This window comes from Acinonyx jubatus, chromosome B3, assembly GCF_027475565.1.
Source record: "Acinonyx jubatus isolate Ajub_Pintada_27869175 chromosome B3, VMU_Ajub_asm_v1.0, whole genome shotgun sequence".
Taxonomy (NCBI): Eukaryota; Metazoa; Chordata; class Mammalia; order Carnivora; family Felidae; genus Acinonyx; species Acinonyx jubatus.
Window position 1 is genome coordinate 118,247,559 of NC_069386.1, and position 14,960 is coordinate 118,262,518.

A 14,960-nucleotide genomic window follows, 5' to 3' on the forward strand; every position below is an offset into this window, starting at 1 on the left:
CTGCAACCGCTTTTGGCACCATAAAGGAAGCCAGCCTGAGGATGAAACCAACACAGGAGGGCAGAGCGGAGTCAGATCAAACCATTCCTGAAGCCTATAATCCACTGAACTTTTCAATTCTGTGAGCCAATGTTATCTTTATTGTTTAAGCTAGTTTAAGACAGTTTTGTTCTTTTCACCGAAAAAGCCTTAACTGATAGAGAATTCCCAGTCCATTTAAGTATTTATTAAGCTTAAAGTATTTAACTTTAAGCTTCCTATCCTGCCTTTGCAAGTCCCCTGCCTCCCTGACCACTCACCTTTCTCTTCCCAACTTCTCTACTTGGTTTTTACTCCTTCAACAAGATGGTTCCTACCTTCCAGATGCTGTTCCCTCTGCCCTAAATGTCTGCCTCCTATATGAAGACATCTAATGCCTGGGCATTCAAGGCTCAGCTCAAATCCCATCCCCTCAGGGAGTCCTTTCCTGATAATCTGAACTGTGCACCCCCTACCTTCTTGATCATAAAACTTTGTATTCTAAATTTTTTTTTTTTTGACGTTTATTTTATTTTTGAGAGAGACAGAGACAGCGTGCGAGCTGGGGAGGGGCAGAGAGAGAGAGGAAAACACAGAATTGGAAGCAGGCTCCAGGCTCTGAGCTGTCAGCACAGAGCCTGATGTGGGGCTCGAACCCACAAACTGTGAGATCATGACCTGAGCTGAACTCGGCCGCTTAACCGACTGAGCCACCCAGCGCCCTAAAACCTTGTATTCTAGAGTTCTTAGCGTCTGAAGTTGTTTTCGTGTGTTGCTTTATTGATTGTCCATTACCTTGACTTCACTGCAAGGGCCACAGGAACAGGGACATTGCCTGGGACATCATTTCTCTTTCTCAAGTGTCTGGCCTGGAGTTAAATGTTCAATAAATCCTTTGTTGATGTAATGAATGGGTTCTTGAGTCTACACACTGCGTGTGGGCCCCGCCAGTGAGGAGCCCCTCAGAATTCTGTTTGGAGGGCAACTACCTGCTCCAGCCCATTATCATTGGGGTTTCAAGCTCTCCTTTCCATGGTTAGGCAGCTGTTCCTTCCATGCTATTTTCTGACTCTGCTTTCTCAAGAAACTGTTTCTTCCTTAGAAAGAAAACAAGAAAGGGTCCTCCTGACCGTTCACTTGTGAACACAGAATCTTGAAGGTGGGGAAGGAGAGGCAGACTGGACTTCAGGAGAAATGAACAAGTGACCAGACGCACCAGCGGCAGCCAGGTGTGCCTGGGTCCTTGAGCTGTCCTACTCATTATGGTGTATTTGATCCACAAAATGCTGCCGATTCTCCTCTGCTACAGCTCAGAGGAGGGCAGGAGCGCTCCTGGCTTAGGGAAGGTCAAAGTACAAGGACTGATCCAAGCACAGGGTTTTTCTATTTACTACAAAATTCGTTACACAAATACAGCTGACCAGAAGGTCTAAAAACAGCCCAGACTCTTCCAACCCCGATCCACTTGTAGACACAAGGATATGAGCCATGCTCACTCACAGGGGAGCCCTTCTTAGAAGAACTGCCCGTTTCTCGGATGGTTCAGAGTCTCGGGTCCAGCAGCAGAGAGGAGCCCGACCTGGGAGGGCAACCCCGAAGCAGCCCTTGGAGGCTGCTGCTCTGGGCAAGGCAGCAGCTGTAAGTTTCACAGTTCACGTGTTCCCACCACGCAAGTCAGATGAAGGGATGAAAAGAAAAGGGAAAAAGCAGAAGGCTGGAAAAGGGTCCTGGAAGAGGCTGCTGGTGAAGGAAGGGCACACAGTGGGTTTCGAAGGTGCTGGCAATTTCTTGGTCTGGGGGAAGGTATGGGGTATCCACCTTAAAATGATTCTTTAAGTTGTTCGTACACATCATATGAAAGTTATACGGTATCGTAAACATTATTAAAGAAAAACCCCAAACGTAAAAGGCTAGCAGGGGGTCAGAGGGCTCAGGATGGTGCAGAAAAGAAGAACTAAAAGAGGAGGGAGGATAAAGGTAGGGGACAGCAAAGGTGGAGGATGGAGTCTTGGAGCTGGTAACGTTGGCCTCAGTTTCTCTTCTTCTGTCTGGATACTGGTTCTACTTCTAGGTACCGAAGCCCAACTAGCATACCCAGGATCGAGAAACCTTCAACACAGAGAAAAGGTTCGTGGCTGACACAGGCACGGCACTTTCTTACACCCTTGTGGGTCTGCCCTCTGCCCCAGCCCGAGGGTGCAGTTCCTGCGAGAGGTCTGGGGTGCTCGGATGCTTACTTGCCACCATCAGGGGTGCCAGGACGCCAATCGTGGGAGCTGCGGTCCCAAAGACAAACAGCTCGGAGAGGAAGTGGCCCAGGGCGAGGAGGAAGGTCCAGAGTGTGATGTGGTACAGCCTACAAGGGAGCAGACAGACATGAGAACAGAGGCGATGCTTGTGGGGCGCAGAGGAAGAGTAGAGGTCTGGCTCTGCACACACAGAAGCCAACCCAGGGAGGCGATTATGGCTAAAGGGAGAGGAGACTTGGGCCAGAGAAAGACCTATCTGCTCGGCCACATCGATTTATCCTCTACTAGGGCAAAACGGAAGGTTTCCACTGCTAGACTGAGAGTGCGGTTCAGGCATCCAGAGTGGGTCTCTGAGTCGTGGCAAGGTGGTGAAGCCAGCTACAGCAAAGCGAGTCTGGGTTATGGCAATCCTAGCAGTATAGACAGTTTCAGATCAATCACGCTTACATATTCTACTCACTTGGCTCTGTAGTCCACACCCACCTGGCAGGTATATACGAGGGATGCCACAGAGTGAAGGGCCTGAATGGGGCATGAGCAGCAAGGACCTCTGTGGGGCTTTTAGACGCTCTTGCAACGTGGGCTGGTTATTTAGTATCTTAGCCTAGGAAAATGGTGGAGGCCACAGTGATAATCTCATGGGAAGAGAACTCTTTCCTCCGTTTTGACCAAGAGGTGGAAAAGAGGTTATAGGACGACTGACCACATGGATTGGAGATATCTTTTTTTAACTATGAAAATTTTAAAATTACAAAATACCTTAAACATACAAAACATTGTTGATAAGAGAATATTCTAATTAACCTGTATGCAACCAATACCCTGCTCCAGCAAATCTGGATGTTTTGACATTTTTGCTTCAGATACTTTTACTAAGAAACAAAATATTACAGGTAATCAGTTAAAGCATTCTGTGTATCCTGGACCCTGGGACCCTGGGACCCTGGATCCCACCTGGACCCCCTCCCCAAGCCCCCCTCCCTCCCTCCCCAGAAGGAACTGATATGTTAAATTTGATTTTTATCATTCCTGTGTATGTTTTTATACAGTCAGTAAATACGTATGTTTGGTTGCTGAATTTGAATTTCTGGTTAGGAAGGCAATAGAATCCCAGTGTAGATCAGAAGAACACGGACCAGCGTCCCAGGCTAAAAAAGGCTAGAAACAGGAGTCGGCATTTGTGGCTATCCTGTGTTGGAAGAAGGGGAAAGGAATGGGTGATGATAAGGTAAGTCTCATTCCAAAAGCACAGCAAATGAAAGATACACCTCTTATACCTATTGGCAATTCTTTATCACGTAAAGGTCTTTAAAGGAATTAGTCAGTTCTTACTCCCTCCCAGTCACCTTGAGAGATACAACAGATATACCGGTTTCATCTTATACATAAAGAGACCAAGATGCCGAGAAAGTGAACAACTGGTCCTTGAACAAAATGGGTTTGAGCGGCAAGGGTCCACTTTTATGTGATATGTGGATTTTTAAATATTTATTTCGAGAGAGACAGAGAGAGAAAGCAGGGGAAGGGCAGAGACAGGGAGACAGAATCCCAAGCAGGCTCTGCCCTGTTAGCCCAGGGCCCAGTAGGGGGCTCATCTCACGAACTGTGAGATCTTGACCTGAGCTGAAATCAAGAGTTGGATGCTTAACTGACCGAGTGACCCATGCGCCCCTACATGTGGATTTTTAAAGATAAATACAGTACAGTACTGTATTTTTTCTTCCTTATGATTTTCTTAAGAACCTTTTCTCTGGCTTATTTTATTGTAAGAATACAATATATAACACAGATAATGTACAAAATATGTATTAATCGACTTTCTTATCAGTAAGGCTTCTGGTCAGTAGTAGGCCATTAGTAGTTAAGTTCTGGGGGGCGTCAAAAGTTATATGTGGATTTTCAACTATAGGGAGCCACTGTTCCTAATCCCCATGTTGTTCAAGGGTCAACCGTATAATCAACTTGCAGCTACAAAAATAGTTACCAGGAGAACTGAGACAAGAGCCCATTTTCTTGTTTTCATTCTTGGGCCCCAGGCTGTTTCCACTAAACCACACTGCTTCCAAAAATACATGTCAATCTAGAACAAGTCAAACTATAGTTTCAAGTTCCAAAAAATTAAAAAAAAATTTAAAAAGTTGGGAGAGATCGCAGGGTTAATAGCATTGCTTCAAATCCCACTTGAGTTGGCCTTCCTCAGTTCAAATTAATTGGGTCTCTAATATGTAGATCTGCAAAATCAGGAATGAAAACCATTATCTCCCAGGGCTGCTAGGTCATGTGGTTAAAAGCTCCTGGCATAATCAGAGGTGTTCGGTAAATTTCATCACCTCCTCTTTTCCCAAATGCTGAGAGCTTGGATATGACAGAAAAACATTTTAGTGTGAGGTTGGTATTTTGGTGGCCTTAGCCACTGACTGGAGCAAACTTTCCACTTTGGTTGTGGTGAGGACGGTTGGAAAGGAAGCTTGAGCCCCCTCCAGTGGTCAGCACCGGTTACAGCATTATGTAGACAGGAGGCTATGACCCTCTGCAAATGGTCCGCGGCAGTGTGACGACCCTAGAGGCAGAATGTTAGGAGCCCTGGGTTCTCTTTCACCCTCACATATGGACTCTGCATAGGCGCACAGCAGTTTACTTGTGGGTTCCTTTTCGCATGGATTGTGATTTTTGGTCATTCCTACTTCTTGAGGAATGTGAGAATAAGGTATATGTGGGTGGCTGCTCTAAAAAGAGCACACTACTCTACTTCTGGAGCAGAGAAAGGCTGATTCTTTAGTAAAGGAGTGGAGGGATGTGCTGCAGGCCACTGGGTCAATGGTAATAGCCAGTTGCTACCGACTTCCAAAGAATTTTCAAACTTCAAAGACCTGTTAGGCCTATTATGTTTTTTTGGCTTGGAAAGAATAGAACCCATTAACGTTTTATTATCCATGTTCTAGGCTAATGTATGAACATTAGCAGGTCTCCAAGGGGAGGGGCACACTGGATATGCCTGGCACCTGATTTCCAACAAGGGATGCTTAAGCTCTTTCTTCCCTTACATACGTCTTGTTGTGGATGTCGATGGCACAGAGGCAGCGAATCACTGATGAGAGTAGGGTCCAGATCCCAAAGGTCCGAGCTTGGAGGCCATTCACTGTATAGTAGGAAAAAGCAAGAGTGTTGAGAGGGTGGGGGGTGAGGTTCCCTCCAAACTCCTCTCACCTCACTGGTGGTTCACGGGAGGCAGGCTGCTAAGCCTGAACTCTCTTTGGCTGGGCAGAGGGGAGGCTCTGGTGCTACACATGGGAACTAGAAGGAATGGAAGGAATTCCAGAATGAGAACGGCTTAGCTCCTCTTCACATGTCTACAGTTGGGTGGGGGAATTTCAAGAGGAGAAACCCAACGAAGGGCCCACTTAGGCAATAACTCCTGAATGCAGAAGTTTATGCCTCTGCCCTGGAAGCCACTCAGGTGCTGGTGAAGTCCAGCAAGCGTGGGTCAGCGCACGTTTGGGGGAATGTTGCACATAGTGGTCTGTCAATACAAGATGTCTAGGCGGTGTAAGCTTTCAAGGCTGAGGCAGGAGAGGACTCAGAAATCCTGTGCACTTTGTACTGGAACAAAACACTGCTTGTTTGGTGTTTGCTGTGGCCACCCTGCTCTTGGTGGCTTTGTTCTGATACCGCTGTACTAAGTATCTTGTCCTGAAAGTATTGATCATAGTCCTCCATAGCAGCGGTCTTGACCCTGGGTGTTTATTAGAGTCAACTACAGAAGCTTTATCCATTTCCCAAGACCTGGGAACCAGACCAATTAAATCATATTCTCTGAAGGTAGGCCCTGGGCATGAAGTATTTTCTAAAAATCTCTCTCTGGGTTGACTGCAATGTACAGCCATTTATCTAAGGCATCCTGTGGCCAGGAACGCCACAACAGTGAAAGTTTTCCTTTGCTGGTCTACTGAGCAAGAGAAATTGTAAGGGACAAGACTGATACCTGAAAGGTCTATTAATGTTTATTTGGGCTTTAAGGATTTTCCATCCTTTGGAAAACCAGACAGTGATACTAATTTCATAACCCTGAAGGCCTTTACGTGGTAGTAAGGTGGGAAAAAATTCCAAATGCCAAATATCTAGTGGGCGGCCCTGGAAAGCTGTGATTTTTATAAACCAGTTTGATAGCCTTTCTGATGAAAAGATTGAGGAAATATCTCTAGTTAGTGAGATACAAAAGTGGAGTATCTCACGAGCCCTAACCACACTAGGCACCAAGTGACATTCTACGGGATGCTCCAGAATACTGTGGTTATCAGCAGAGTACCATGACAGCCCCCAGATTAGGAGGGGGGGAAGACAGTCTCTACTTCTGGGCTGGAGATAAGACACCCACCTATCCACCCACAGTTCTTTTGCACAGCTATATGCCCTTGAGTGAATCACATGACCCCTAGATTTTTCTCTCTCAACTTTAAATTTTTTTTTTCTACAAATTTCTGTTGCTTAATGTTTATTTATTTTTGAGACAGAGAGAGACAGAGCATGAACGGGGGAGGGTCAGAGAGAGAGGGAGACACAGAATCTGAAACAGGCTCCAGGCTCTGAGCTGTCAGCACAGAGCCCGACGCGGGGCCCGAACCCATGGACCGCGAGATCATGACCAGAGCCGAAGTCAGCCCCTCAACTTTAAATTTAAAGGATCAGACCAAGGGTGCCTGGGTGACTCAGTTGGTTAAGTGTCTGACTCTTGATTTTGGCTCAGGTCATGATCTCACGGTCCCACATCAGGCTCTGTGCTGAGTGTGGAGCTGCTTAAGATTCTTTCCCTCCCTCTCCCTCTCTGCCCCACTTGTACGTGCTCTCTCTCTCTCTCTCTCTCTCTCTCAAAAAAAAAAAAAAAAAAAAAAAAAAAAAAAAAAAAAAAGGACCAGACCAGGTAATTTCTGCAATCCTGTGCATCTACAGTCATCAGAAGGCAGTGTTTGAGGGTGAAAATTGAACTGTCCCACCCACTCTTCCAGGTTCTTTACTCCTATTGTACTTGAGTTTTGTTCAAAATGAGCCTTAGCCTACTTAGATTCACTTTATGTGGAGATGTTGCAGAAAAATGAGCTAGGTCAGGGCCCAAATCTGGGTTAGCTATAAATGTGACACAGAATTGTCAGCTGCGTGAAATGATCCTGCAGCTCAAACACCACTACCCCTCACATCGGTGCAAGGAAGCGCAAGCTGAAATGTGAAAATGGTCTCAGCAGAGAGGCTCAGGAAGCTGGGACAGGCCACCAGAGGCCTTCTAAGCTTCACTTTGGGAGACCAGCTCAGAGGAATGTCGGGTATCATCTCAGGGGCTCTTCACGGTTTGGGAAGACTTTGGTTTTATAACTTGCCATTTGCAACACAGAATATAAACCATTTGGGGCACAACCTAGTTTCTGAAGAGGGCTGAGATAATATGAAAAGCTTCTTTATAGCTTTCTAGTGGGGAATCCCAGAGTCACCAAATAATTCCATTTCCTCACTTGCCCTTGTAATACTTTTTGTATTGCCTGTAAAACGTATAGGGCAGTATAAAATGAATGAAAAGGTATTCAGACAAGCTTGGGGGGAAGAGGGCCAAGTGCTATCCACAAAGTCTATTGTTCCACTGGCCGCCAAAGGTTAGGTTAGCCAGCATCAGAATCACCTGGAAAGTTAGGAAAAACTACACCCTTGGGTCCCATTCAGGGGTGGGGCAAAAGTTTCAGGAAATAAGTTTGGAGAAGAAAACGGGCAGCTGTGCTGTTTGTTCGTTTTTAAATTTCCTAGGTGGTTCTCATGGACGGCCTGGCCTAGGAACCACAATTTAGGCAGCTCCCGCAAAGGAGGCAATTCTCTGACTTCTTACCGAGGTCTGGCTTGCCGGTGTAGAGCTTTTCATAGAGAAAGGTGTGGTCTCGGAAGCTCTGCAGCGTGTTTCCCATGGCTATGATGGACACCATCACCAGCCAGCTTCGTAACACATTCAAGAAACGGCTCATGACTTCCGGCCAACCCGAGAGGGCTCTTTGCCTTGGAAACAAAGGCAAAAAACGTGAGACAATTAGTCTACTTCAACCATGAGCTCTCTGACTTGTGTAGTTAACCTGTATCCCACTCATGAAGGCTGTACTAAGTTTATCTGGGCAATCACTTTGTGAATTGCTTTCTAAGTCTCTGAGGCTCATCTACCCTCAGTTATCTTGACATATTATTGTTACTTCACCCCAAACCAAAGGGTGCTAACCTTTACCTAGAGTGAAAAAGGCTAAATAATGCCCGGGGCTGGAAATGGTAAACCTAGCCAAAAAAAAAAAAAAAAAAAAAAAAGAAGAAAAAAAAGGGGGGGGGGAGAAAAAGGGAACGGATGAAAAGGAGGTGTACAAATTTTACTATAAATTAATAGAATGGTCTCTTTTTTCTTTAAAGTTTATTTATTTAGAGAGGGAGGGAGAGAGAGAGAGAATTTCATGAACTTGGGGCTTGATCTCACACACTGTGAGATCATGACCTGAGTGGAAATCAAGAGTCGGATGCTTAGCCAACTGAGCCACCCATATGCCCAGTGATAAAATGGACTTCTGAGTAAGACTTATAGAAACTGGTTTCAATATTTAGTTACACTAATAGTGGTGAATCAACAGTATACTTTGCAATAAGTGACACAGTACTTATTTTTGTCTAAGCAACTTCACAATGTTAGCCTTTTCTCTTGGTTGGAATCAGTCTTCTGCTATCTTTACTCCTAGCCTAGTTTTTTTATGTCATTCTTTTTAAGGCAAGTGGCTCAAAGATGACTGTAAATCTACCAATGGTTACCTGCCGGGCTATTGATGACAGATCCTTCCAAGCCTTATATATTAGCGTGGAACCTGTGGAGTACGGGCAATATTTACACTCTCAGATTTTTTCCTACTCTGGTTCTCAGGTACATCAGGCTCCATAAGCTAAATGATATAAAAGTTAAAAATAAATAAGCTGCCGTGACTTGAGAACTAGCAGGAAAATTACACAGAGAACGAAACAGCAATGTTGGTGTTGGGTTGTAAGAGAAAGAGTAACAGCTAACAGTTATTGGGCACTTGGATAGGCCGTGCACTTTGCCAAACACCTAACGTACATTATCTCATTTAATCAATCCTTAAACAAGGTGGGTAGGCACTATTCCTATTTCCATTTTACAGATGAGGGCTGGCACAGAGACATTAAGGGATTTGCTTGGTTCCACAGCTAATATATGGCAGAGTGGAGATACAAACCATGATCTGTTGGACTCACACTGCAATACTGCCTCCCTGAGAATAGTTTGATGAAGTTTTTTTTTTTTTAATGAAATTTCCATTTTTAAGGGAGACAAACACACTATATCCACTTCTGTCTCAAAGTTGTATATAAAGTACTTACATGGTATACTTTTTGTTTAAAAAAAAAATGAACCCTTGAGGAGCAATGATTTCAATCTACTTGGTTTAAATAAAACTCCCATTAAGAATTTAGTAATAGAACTACTTCTCATCTTCACTGTGGTTTTGTTTTGTTTTGGGCTGCTTTTTGGCTTTCCCCACGGTTTATCTTTTGTCAGGTTAACTTCTTGGGCCTGAAGTGGTGATAAATAATCAGGCTTTTTTTTGTCACTCTGGCAGAAGTTTCAGTGTCTTAAGCTACACAGTTGAAATAGATATTAAAGTCAGCAATGGCCTGACAGTGTGAAGCACTGAAAAGAAAAGAAAAGAAAAAAGAAAAGAAAAAAGAAAAGCTCTAGAGGACGAAGCACGAATCCCTCAGGGAATGGTAGATCACAACAGTGGACCTAGTTGAAGTCCAGAGAGAAGAGAGCTTTACTGGAGATCACAGGCGTCACAGCATGGGCCAAGATTCCCTCATCTTTCAAGATACCACCCTCCCCCCCTGCCCCCCCCCCCCCCCCCCCGCCTCCTTATTTTCTCACCATTCCTCAGTAGGAGACTCGCGATTTCACCTCCCAGGGTCAGAAAAGCCTGATGGAAGGCCCCATCTTTGAGAGAACTTCTGCCCATCTCACGGAAGCTCTTAGAAGTCCCCACGATAGCTGATGAGTGCAGAACCTCAGCACTCTTCCGAACTGCTCCACCAATCGCTCTCCCCCAAATTCCTTAAAGCTTTAGGGCCTCCTAAAGTATCCAGCATCTATTCTCAAATTTTCTCCTGGCCCGGCCCGGCAAAGGTGTGGCGTTAAAACTAGTCAGGAGAGAGAGAGAGAGGTTCCTATCCTGCCCCGATCATTCAGCACCTGTGTGACCCTGGGTGAGAAATCTGCAAAATGGAGCTTAAAAAATACCTATCGCAAGGGTTATTGTGAGAATTACATGAGAAAGTGAAGGGTCCTTGCCCTGGGCTAGGCTCATAGTGCCTGCTCATTCCTTCATTGGTTTCCCGAACCTACCATGCCTTCCTCCTCTTCATAGTCTAGCTCCCTCCTTCTCAAGGTCTCTCGAACCCCTTGTCCCCCAGAAGGTTGCCTCCCAGGGATCTTCCTTCCACCCCACCTCTATCTTTCCAGACTCTCCGGATCCTCTCAATCAGATGGCACAAAAATGCCTCCCTTTCTTTTCTCCCCATTTTGCGCCTACCTGGTGACCGGACCCCCAGGTGAGCAGCGGCAGCAGCAGGAAGAGCAGCAGCAAAGATCCAAAACAGCTCCAGCGAGGAGTCCACCTGAGCCATTTGTCCTCGCCCCCGCCCACAGCCCGGCACCAGGATTGGGTCGTTTCCGTCAGTCCTCGCTCTGATTGGCTGCTCCGGCTTTGCTCGAGCAGGAGATGGGGCGTGAACCCCTTTACTGCCAATCAGCGGGTGCCGCTTCTCAAGGCACCTCCTCCCCCACCCCCGCCCCTCTGTACCGCTGCTCACGCAGTGAGCCCTCTTCTTGAGCGTGGCGGAAGAACTTCGCGGCTGAGTCAACCCCTTAGGAGTGGAGGGGAAAAGAGCGGAAAAAACAACTCAAGACTTCTGTTGAGGGCAAAGCTCTGCGCCCGCGCTGCGCCGCGGTGACGAAATTCCTTCGCGCCCGAAGTCGAGCGTTTTCAGCGCGGGGTGGCGGGCGCCTGCGCAGTGGCTCCCAGCGGGCGGTTGCTTGTTGGTTGTTGTAGTAACGGGGGAAGCAGCCGTCGGCGGCGGCCGTGAGCCCGGCTGGGGAAGGAGGAGAGGGTGGTAGGCGCAGAGCGCGGTCCCCGCCCGCCGGCTCCGAGCCATGGGAAGATGAGACAGGTAAACGCCTGCGCCGGCGCGCTTCCCTACCGGAGGGAGGTGAGCTCCCGGGTCTGGGCGGGCGCCAGCTGCTGCACTTCCCTCTTGAAGTCTGGGAGCAGCTGTTGGCTTCCGGGCGCGCTGGGCTGAATCGCTGCGGCGGAGTCGCCCCTGTCCTTTCCGTGGAGAGCATCTGAGGACCTACCTGGGATTGGGGTGAGCCGGGGGTGGGGCTGAGGGGCTGATCCCTTTAGGGCGAGGACGCTTCTTGAGCGAGTTGTCCTTAATCTTCTTCCGATCTCCGTGTCTCTCTCCACTCTGCTGGCAGCCTGCGACAGGTTTGGCATCCGTTCCTCGCTTGGAGGTCTTGTTTGTTTCGTTTTAATTTAAAGGACTTCCCAACATTTTGGGAAAGATCGAGAAATCCCGTTGGGAATCCCCCGAAGAACGCCTTTGAAGTTATTAGATCGTGCCCATTCCGCTGAAGATCTGTAGGGATCATTATCGGGATCCACGGGTTTTTGTCCTGTTTACGATCTTATATGTGTATATGAATGCATAGAAAAATAAGATTTGCAAAGATCGACATCAGATGATTATCTCTGAGTGATAGGGTTATGGTCATTTAAACATTTTCATTTTCTATATCTGTAATTTCCATTTCAGCCCTAAACACCCAACAAACGTACTTTTTACTATGAAAACATATTTTAAGTTAGAAATATCCTAATTTTAATGCCTTTGCGAGATTCAGATCATAGTTTGTGATTTTTAGTAAGGGAGAATAATTTTTGAGTGTTTGAAAGGACAGTGTTTTGTTTTGTTTTTTCCAGCTATTTATGACCTTGATTCAGGAGAATATATTAATCTTTTAGTTTAGTGGTTGAGTTTGTTTTAGTGGAAACATGAGGGCATTTTACCTGTGTGCTTGTCATAGAGTCTAAAGAAATAATTTCAAGGATCGTAAATCTTGAGTTTTTATTTTTAACCCAGATCAGGTTTTTCTAAGCAAGGAGTCTATGTTTTAGGCAATCGACCACCTATCTCAGACTTTTCTAAGAGCTAAGTCTTATTAGATTTAGTATGTAAAAGAAAAATGAGAAGCTCAAACTTAATAAGAGCTCTTTATTTTATTTTATTATTATTTTTTAATAGCAGCTCTCTAAATGCACAGAGGACAGACAGTATGTTTGGAAAAAAATTTTGATTTTTGTGGCATTAGTGGGGCACTGTGAGAGAAGGTAAGCTTCCAGAGGTTGGGCACCATTTAGGTAAATATTCGTTTTTTTAGACTTGGAAGATTAATAGCAATAACCAACAAACAGACAACCCTGTTGTGTTTCGAATCATTTGGCTTTCTTGCAGGAATCAGTGCCACCTAAATTGTTTGATCCAGTGAATCTGCAAGGAAAGGTCTCTGAGGCCCCCCGTCTGCTGACTGCATGACAAACCCTAAAGGAAATGCCAGTCGTGATGGCCCGGGACCTGGAGGAGACAGCATCATCCTCAGAGGATGAGGAGGTGGTAAGCCAAGAGTAAGTAAGAGCAAGCTTGCTTTTGACCCTTTGCCTTTAGGGTGGAAAAGAATTCTCTTTTACTTATACCTTCTTTTACCTAGTCCTTCTTTCGGTATAGCCTGACTCTGGTTTTAGTTTCTGACCACGATTTTTTTTTCTTTCTTTTTTTTTTTTTTTTTATAACTTATTGTCAAATTGGCTAACATACAGGAGACAGTGTGCTCTTGGTTTTGGATGTAGATTCTCATGGTTCATCGCTTACGTACAACACCTGGTGCTCATCCCAACAAGTGCCCTCCTCAATGCCCATCACCCATTTTCCCCTCTCTCCCCCCCACCCCCCCATCAACCCTCAGTTTGTCCTTTGTATTTAAGAGTCTCTTATTCTAACCATAATCTAATTCAAGATTTTATTAGTTGGTTACCCTTAGCTATCTGAAATGAGATAAGGCTTTGTTTCTGGGCTCAGGAGTGACATTGGCTCTAGATGTTGCTCTTTGTATACTCTTGATTGGAGCTTGTAACATAGGAGATTTTGATATTTGTAGACATTAAAGCAAAGTAGGCCTCCAAACTCTGTGAGATAGGTTATATTATTTTCTCAGAAGCTTTTACAACCATAAAATGATAGTATATAGAGAGGTCAAGTAACTTACCAGAGTAACTGTGGGGCAGTACATTAGAATTCTGTAACCTGTGCTCTGTCCATTGAACCACACTGCTTTCCTGAGTTCTTTTGGGTAAGAGTCAAGTTTTTTGACTGCTGGATTCTCATAATAATAATAATGAACGACGGTGATAAGTGCAGCTTATCATTTAGCATAGATGACGGTAAGGGCTTTAACTGATGTATCTCATTTAATCTGAACACGTTATTATTCCCACTTGATGAAGCTCAGCCATGCAAATATCAAAGAACTTTTTCAGGGATTCAGGGGGAGTAAGTGATGGATTGAGATTCAGACCCAGTTTTCCAGGATTTTGAGGCACTTTGCTGTTTTGCCTCCTTTAACATTATTATTTGGCACAGAGGACAAAGAGAGAGTGCGACTCGAAGTTAAGATTCGTTTTTAAAGATTCTCTGTGAGTCTCCTTGGGTACTTGTATGCTATGTAACCTGGAAAGTGGGGATAATATCTCCCAGGCTATTTTGTAGAGGTATGATTAGAATCAAATAGAATGATATGTAGGAAACTACTTTATAAATGATAAAGTGCCATACAAATGTTAAGGCATTATTCGTACTGGCTTTAATATTGAATTTAAAGTGGATTTCTTACTATAAAGTAGAAGGTTACATTATTTAATATGACTACAAAAAATTACTGAAGCATTCATAAAGCTTTGGAGAGAGGCTTCTCATCACTGTTAGGTCATAGAAAAAATAGAGATTTAACATTATATTTGGGTCAGTCTTATTCAGGATAATTAAATGGATAATTCCCTCTAGTCACTTTAGCTTCTTGTGACTTTTTGCTTTCTGTGTGCTGTTGCTTACCTGTTTCACAAAATTTAACTTTTGCTGCAAGCATCAGTCTTTCTGATTTCAAGATCATATAAAAAAAATTTTGTTTTTACATTTATTTATTTTTGAGAGACAGAATGAGACAGAGTGCGAGTGGGGGAGGGGCAGAGAGGGAGACACAGAATCTGAAACAGGCTCCAGGCTCTGAGCTCTTAGCACAGAGCTGGATATGGGGCTTGAACCCACAAACCGTGAGATCATGACCTGAGCCGAAGTCGGATGCTCAACCGACTGAGCCACCCAGGCACCCCTCAAGATCATTCTTTTACTTCATGACTATTTCTTTTATTAGTGGGCTTAAGGGTTGGGCCTGATGAGTATTAGATTGAACTCTATGAAATTGCTGTTTTGATAGGTCAAAAACAGTAAAATATTGACAGTTTCAGATGGTTCAACCTAATATTATAGTAGGTACTCAGTAAATACTTG

The 14,960-nt window shown here is 44.9% G+C and overlaps 2 protein-coding genes across 17 annotated transcripts in view; one reads left to right on the forward strand and one right to left on the reverse strand.

The window, feature by feature from the left end:
* Positions 1 to 1,383: 1,383 nt before the first annotated feature.
* ERG28 (ergosterol biosynthesis 28 homolog) lies at positions 1,384 to 11,023 on the reverse strand. Its single transcript, XM_015071621.3, has 5 exons — positions 10,874 to 11,023; positions 8,134 to 8,297; positions 5,316 to 5,406; positions 2,256 to 2,374; positions 1,384 to 2,127 (listed from the first exon to the last, which is right to left on the reverse strand). The coding sequence occupies exons 2-5, from the start codon at positions 8,264 to 8,266 to the stop codon at positions 2,048 to 2,050; spliced, it is 423 nt and encodes a 140-aa protein (XP_014927107.1). The 5' UTR covers positions 8,267 to 8,297; positions 10,874 to 11,023; the 3' UTR covers positions 1,384 to 2,047.
* Positions 11,024 to 11,193: 170 nt separating this feature from the next.
* The window catches only part of TTLL5 (tubulin tyrosine ligase like 5), a 282,100-nt gene continuing 278,333 nt past the window's right edge, over positions 11,194 to 14,960 (forward strand). For 4 of the 16 annotated variants that reach the window (XM_053224745.1, XM_053224741.1, XM_027066200.2 and 1 more), the window contains exons 1-2: positions 11,198 to 11,510; positions 12,855 to 13,024. In XM_053224745.1, coding sequence (XP_053080720.1) covers positions 12,951 to 13,024 — 74 coding nt within the window. In that variant the 5' untranslated portion in view covers positions 11,198 to 11,510; positions 12,855 to 12,950. Of the gene's footprint in view, positions 11,511 to 11,558; positions 11,706 to 12,854; positions 13,025 to 14,960 lie in introns of those variants that run through there. The other 12 variants (XM_053224746.1, XM_027066197.2, XM_053224743.1 and 9 more) reach the window with 8 other exon arrangements.

What these genes read in the sequence shown, in the direction of transcription:
- ERG28 (XM_015071621.3), bottom strand. Translation starts at nt 8,266, where the DNA reads ATGAGCCGTTTCTTGAATGTGTTACGAAGCTGGCTGGTGATGGTGTCC. An exon ending in ATCGACATCCACAACAAGAC is followed by an intron (nt 2,375 to 5,315) that starts GTATGTAAGGGA and finishes GCTCCCTTGTAG; the next exon opens with GCTGTACCACATCACACTCT. An exon ending in GGCACCCCTGATGGTGGCAA is followed by an intron (nt 2,128 to 2,255) that starts GTAAGCATCCGA and finishes TCTGTGTTGAAG; the next exon opens with GTTTCTCGATCCTGGGTATG.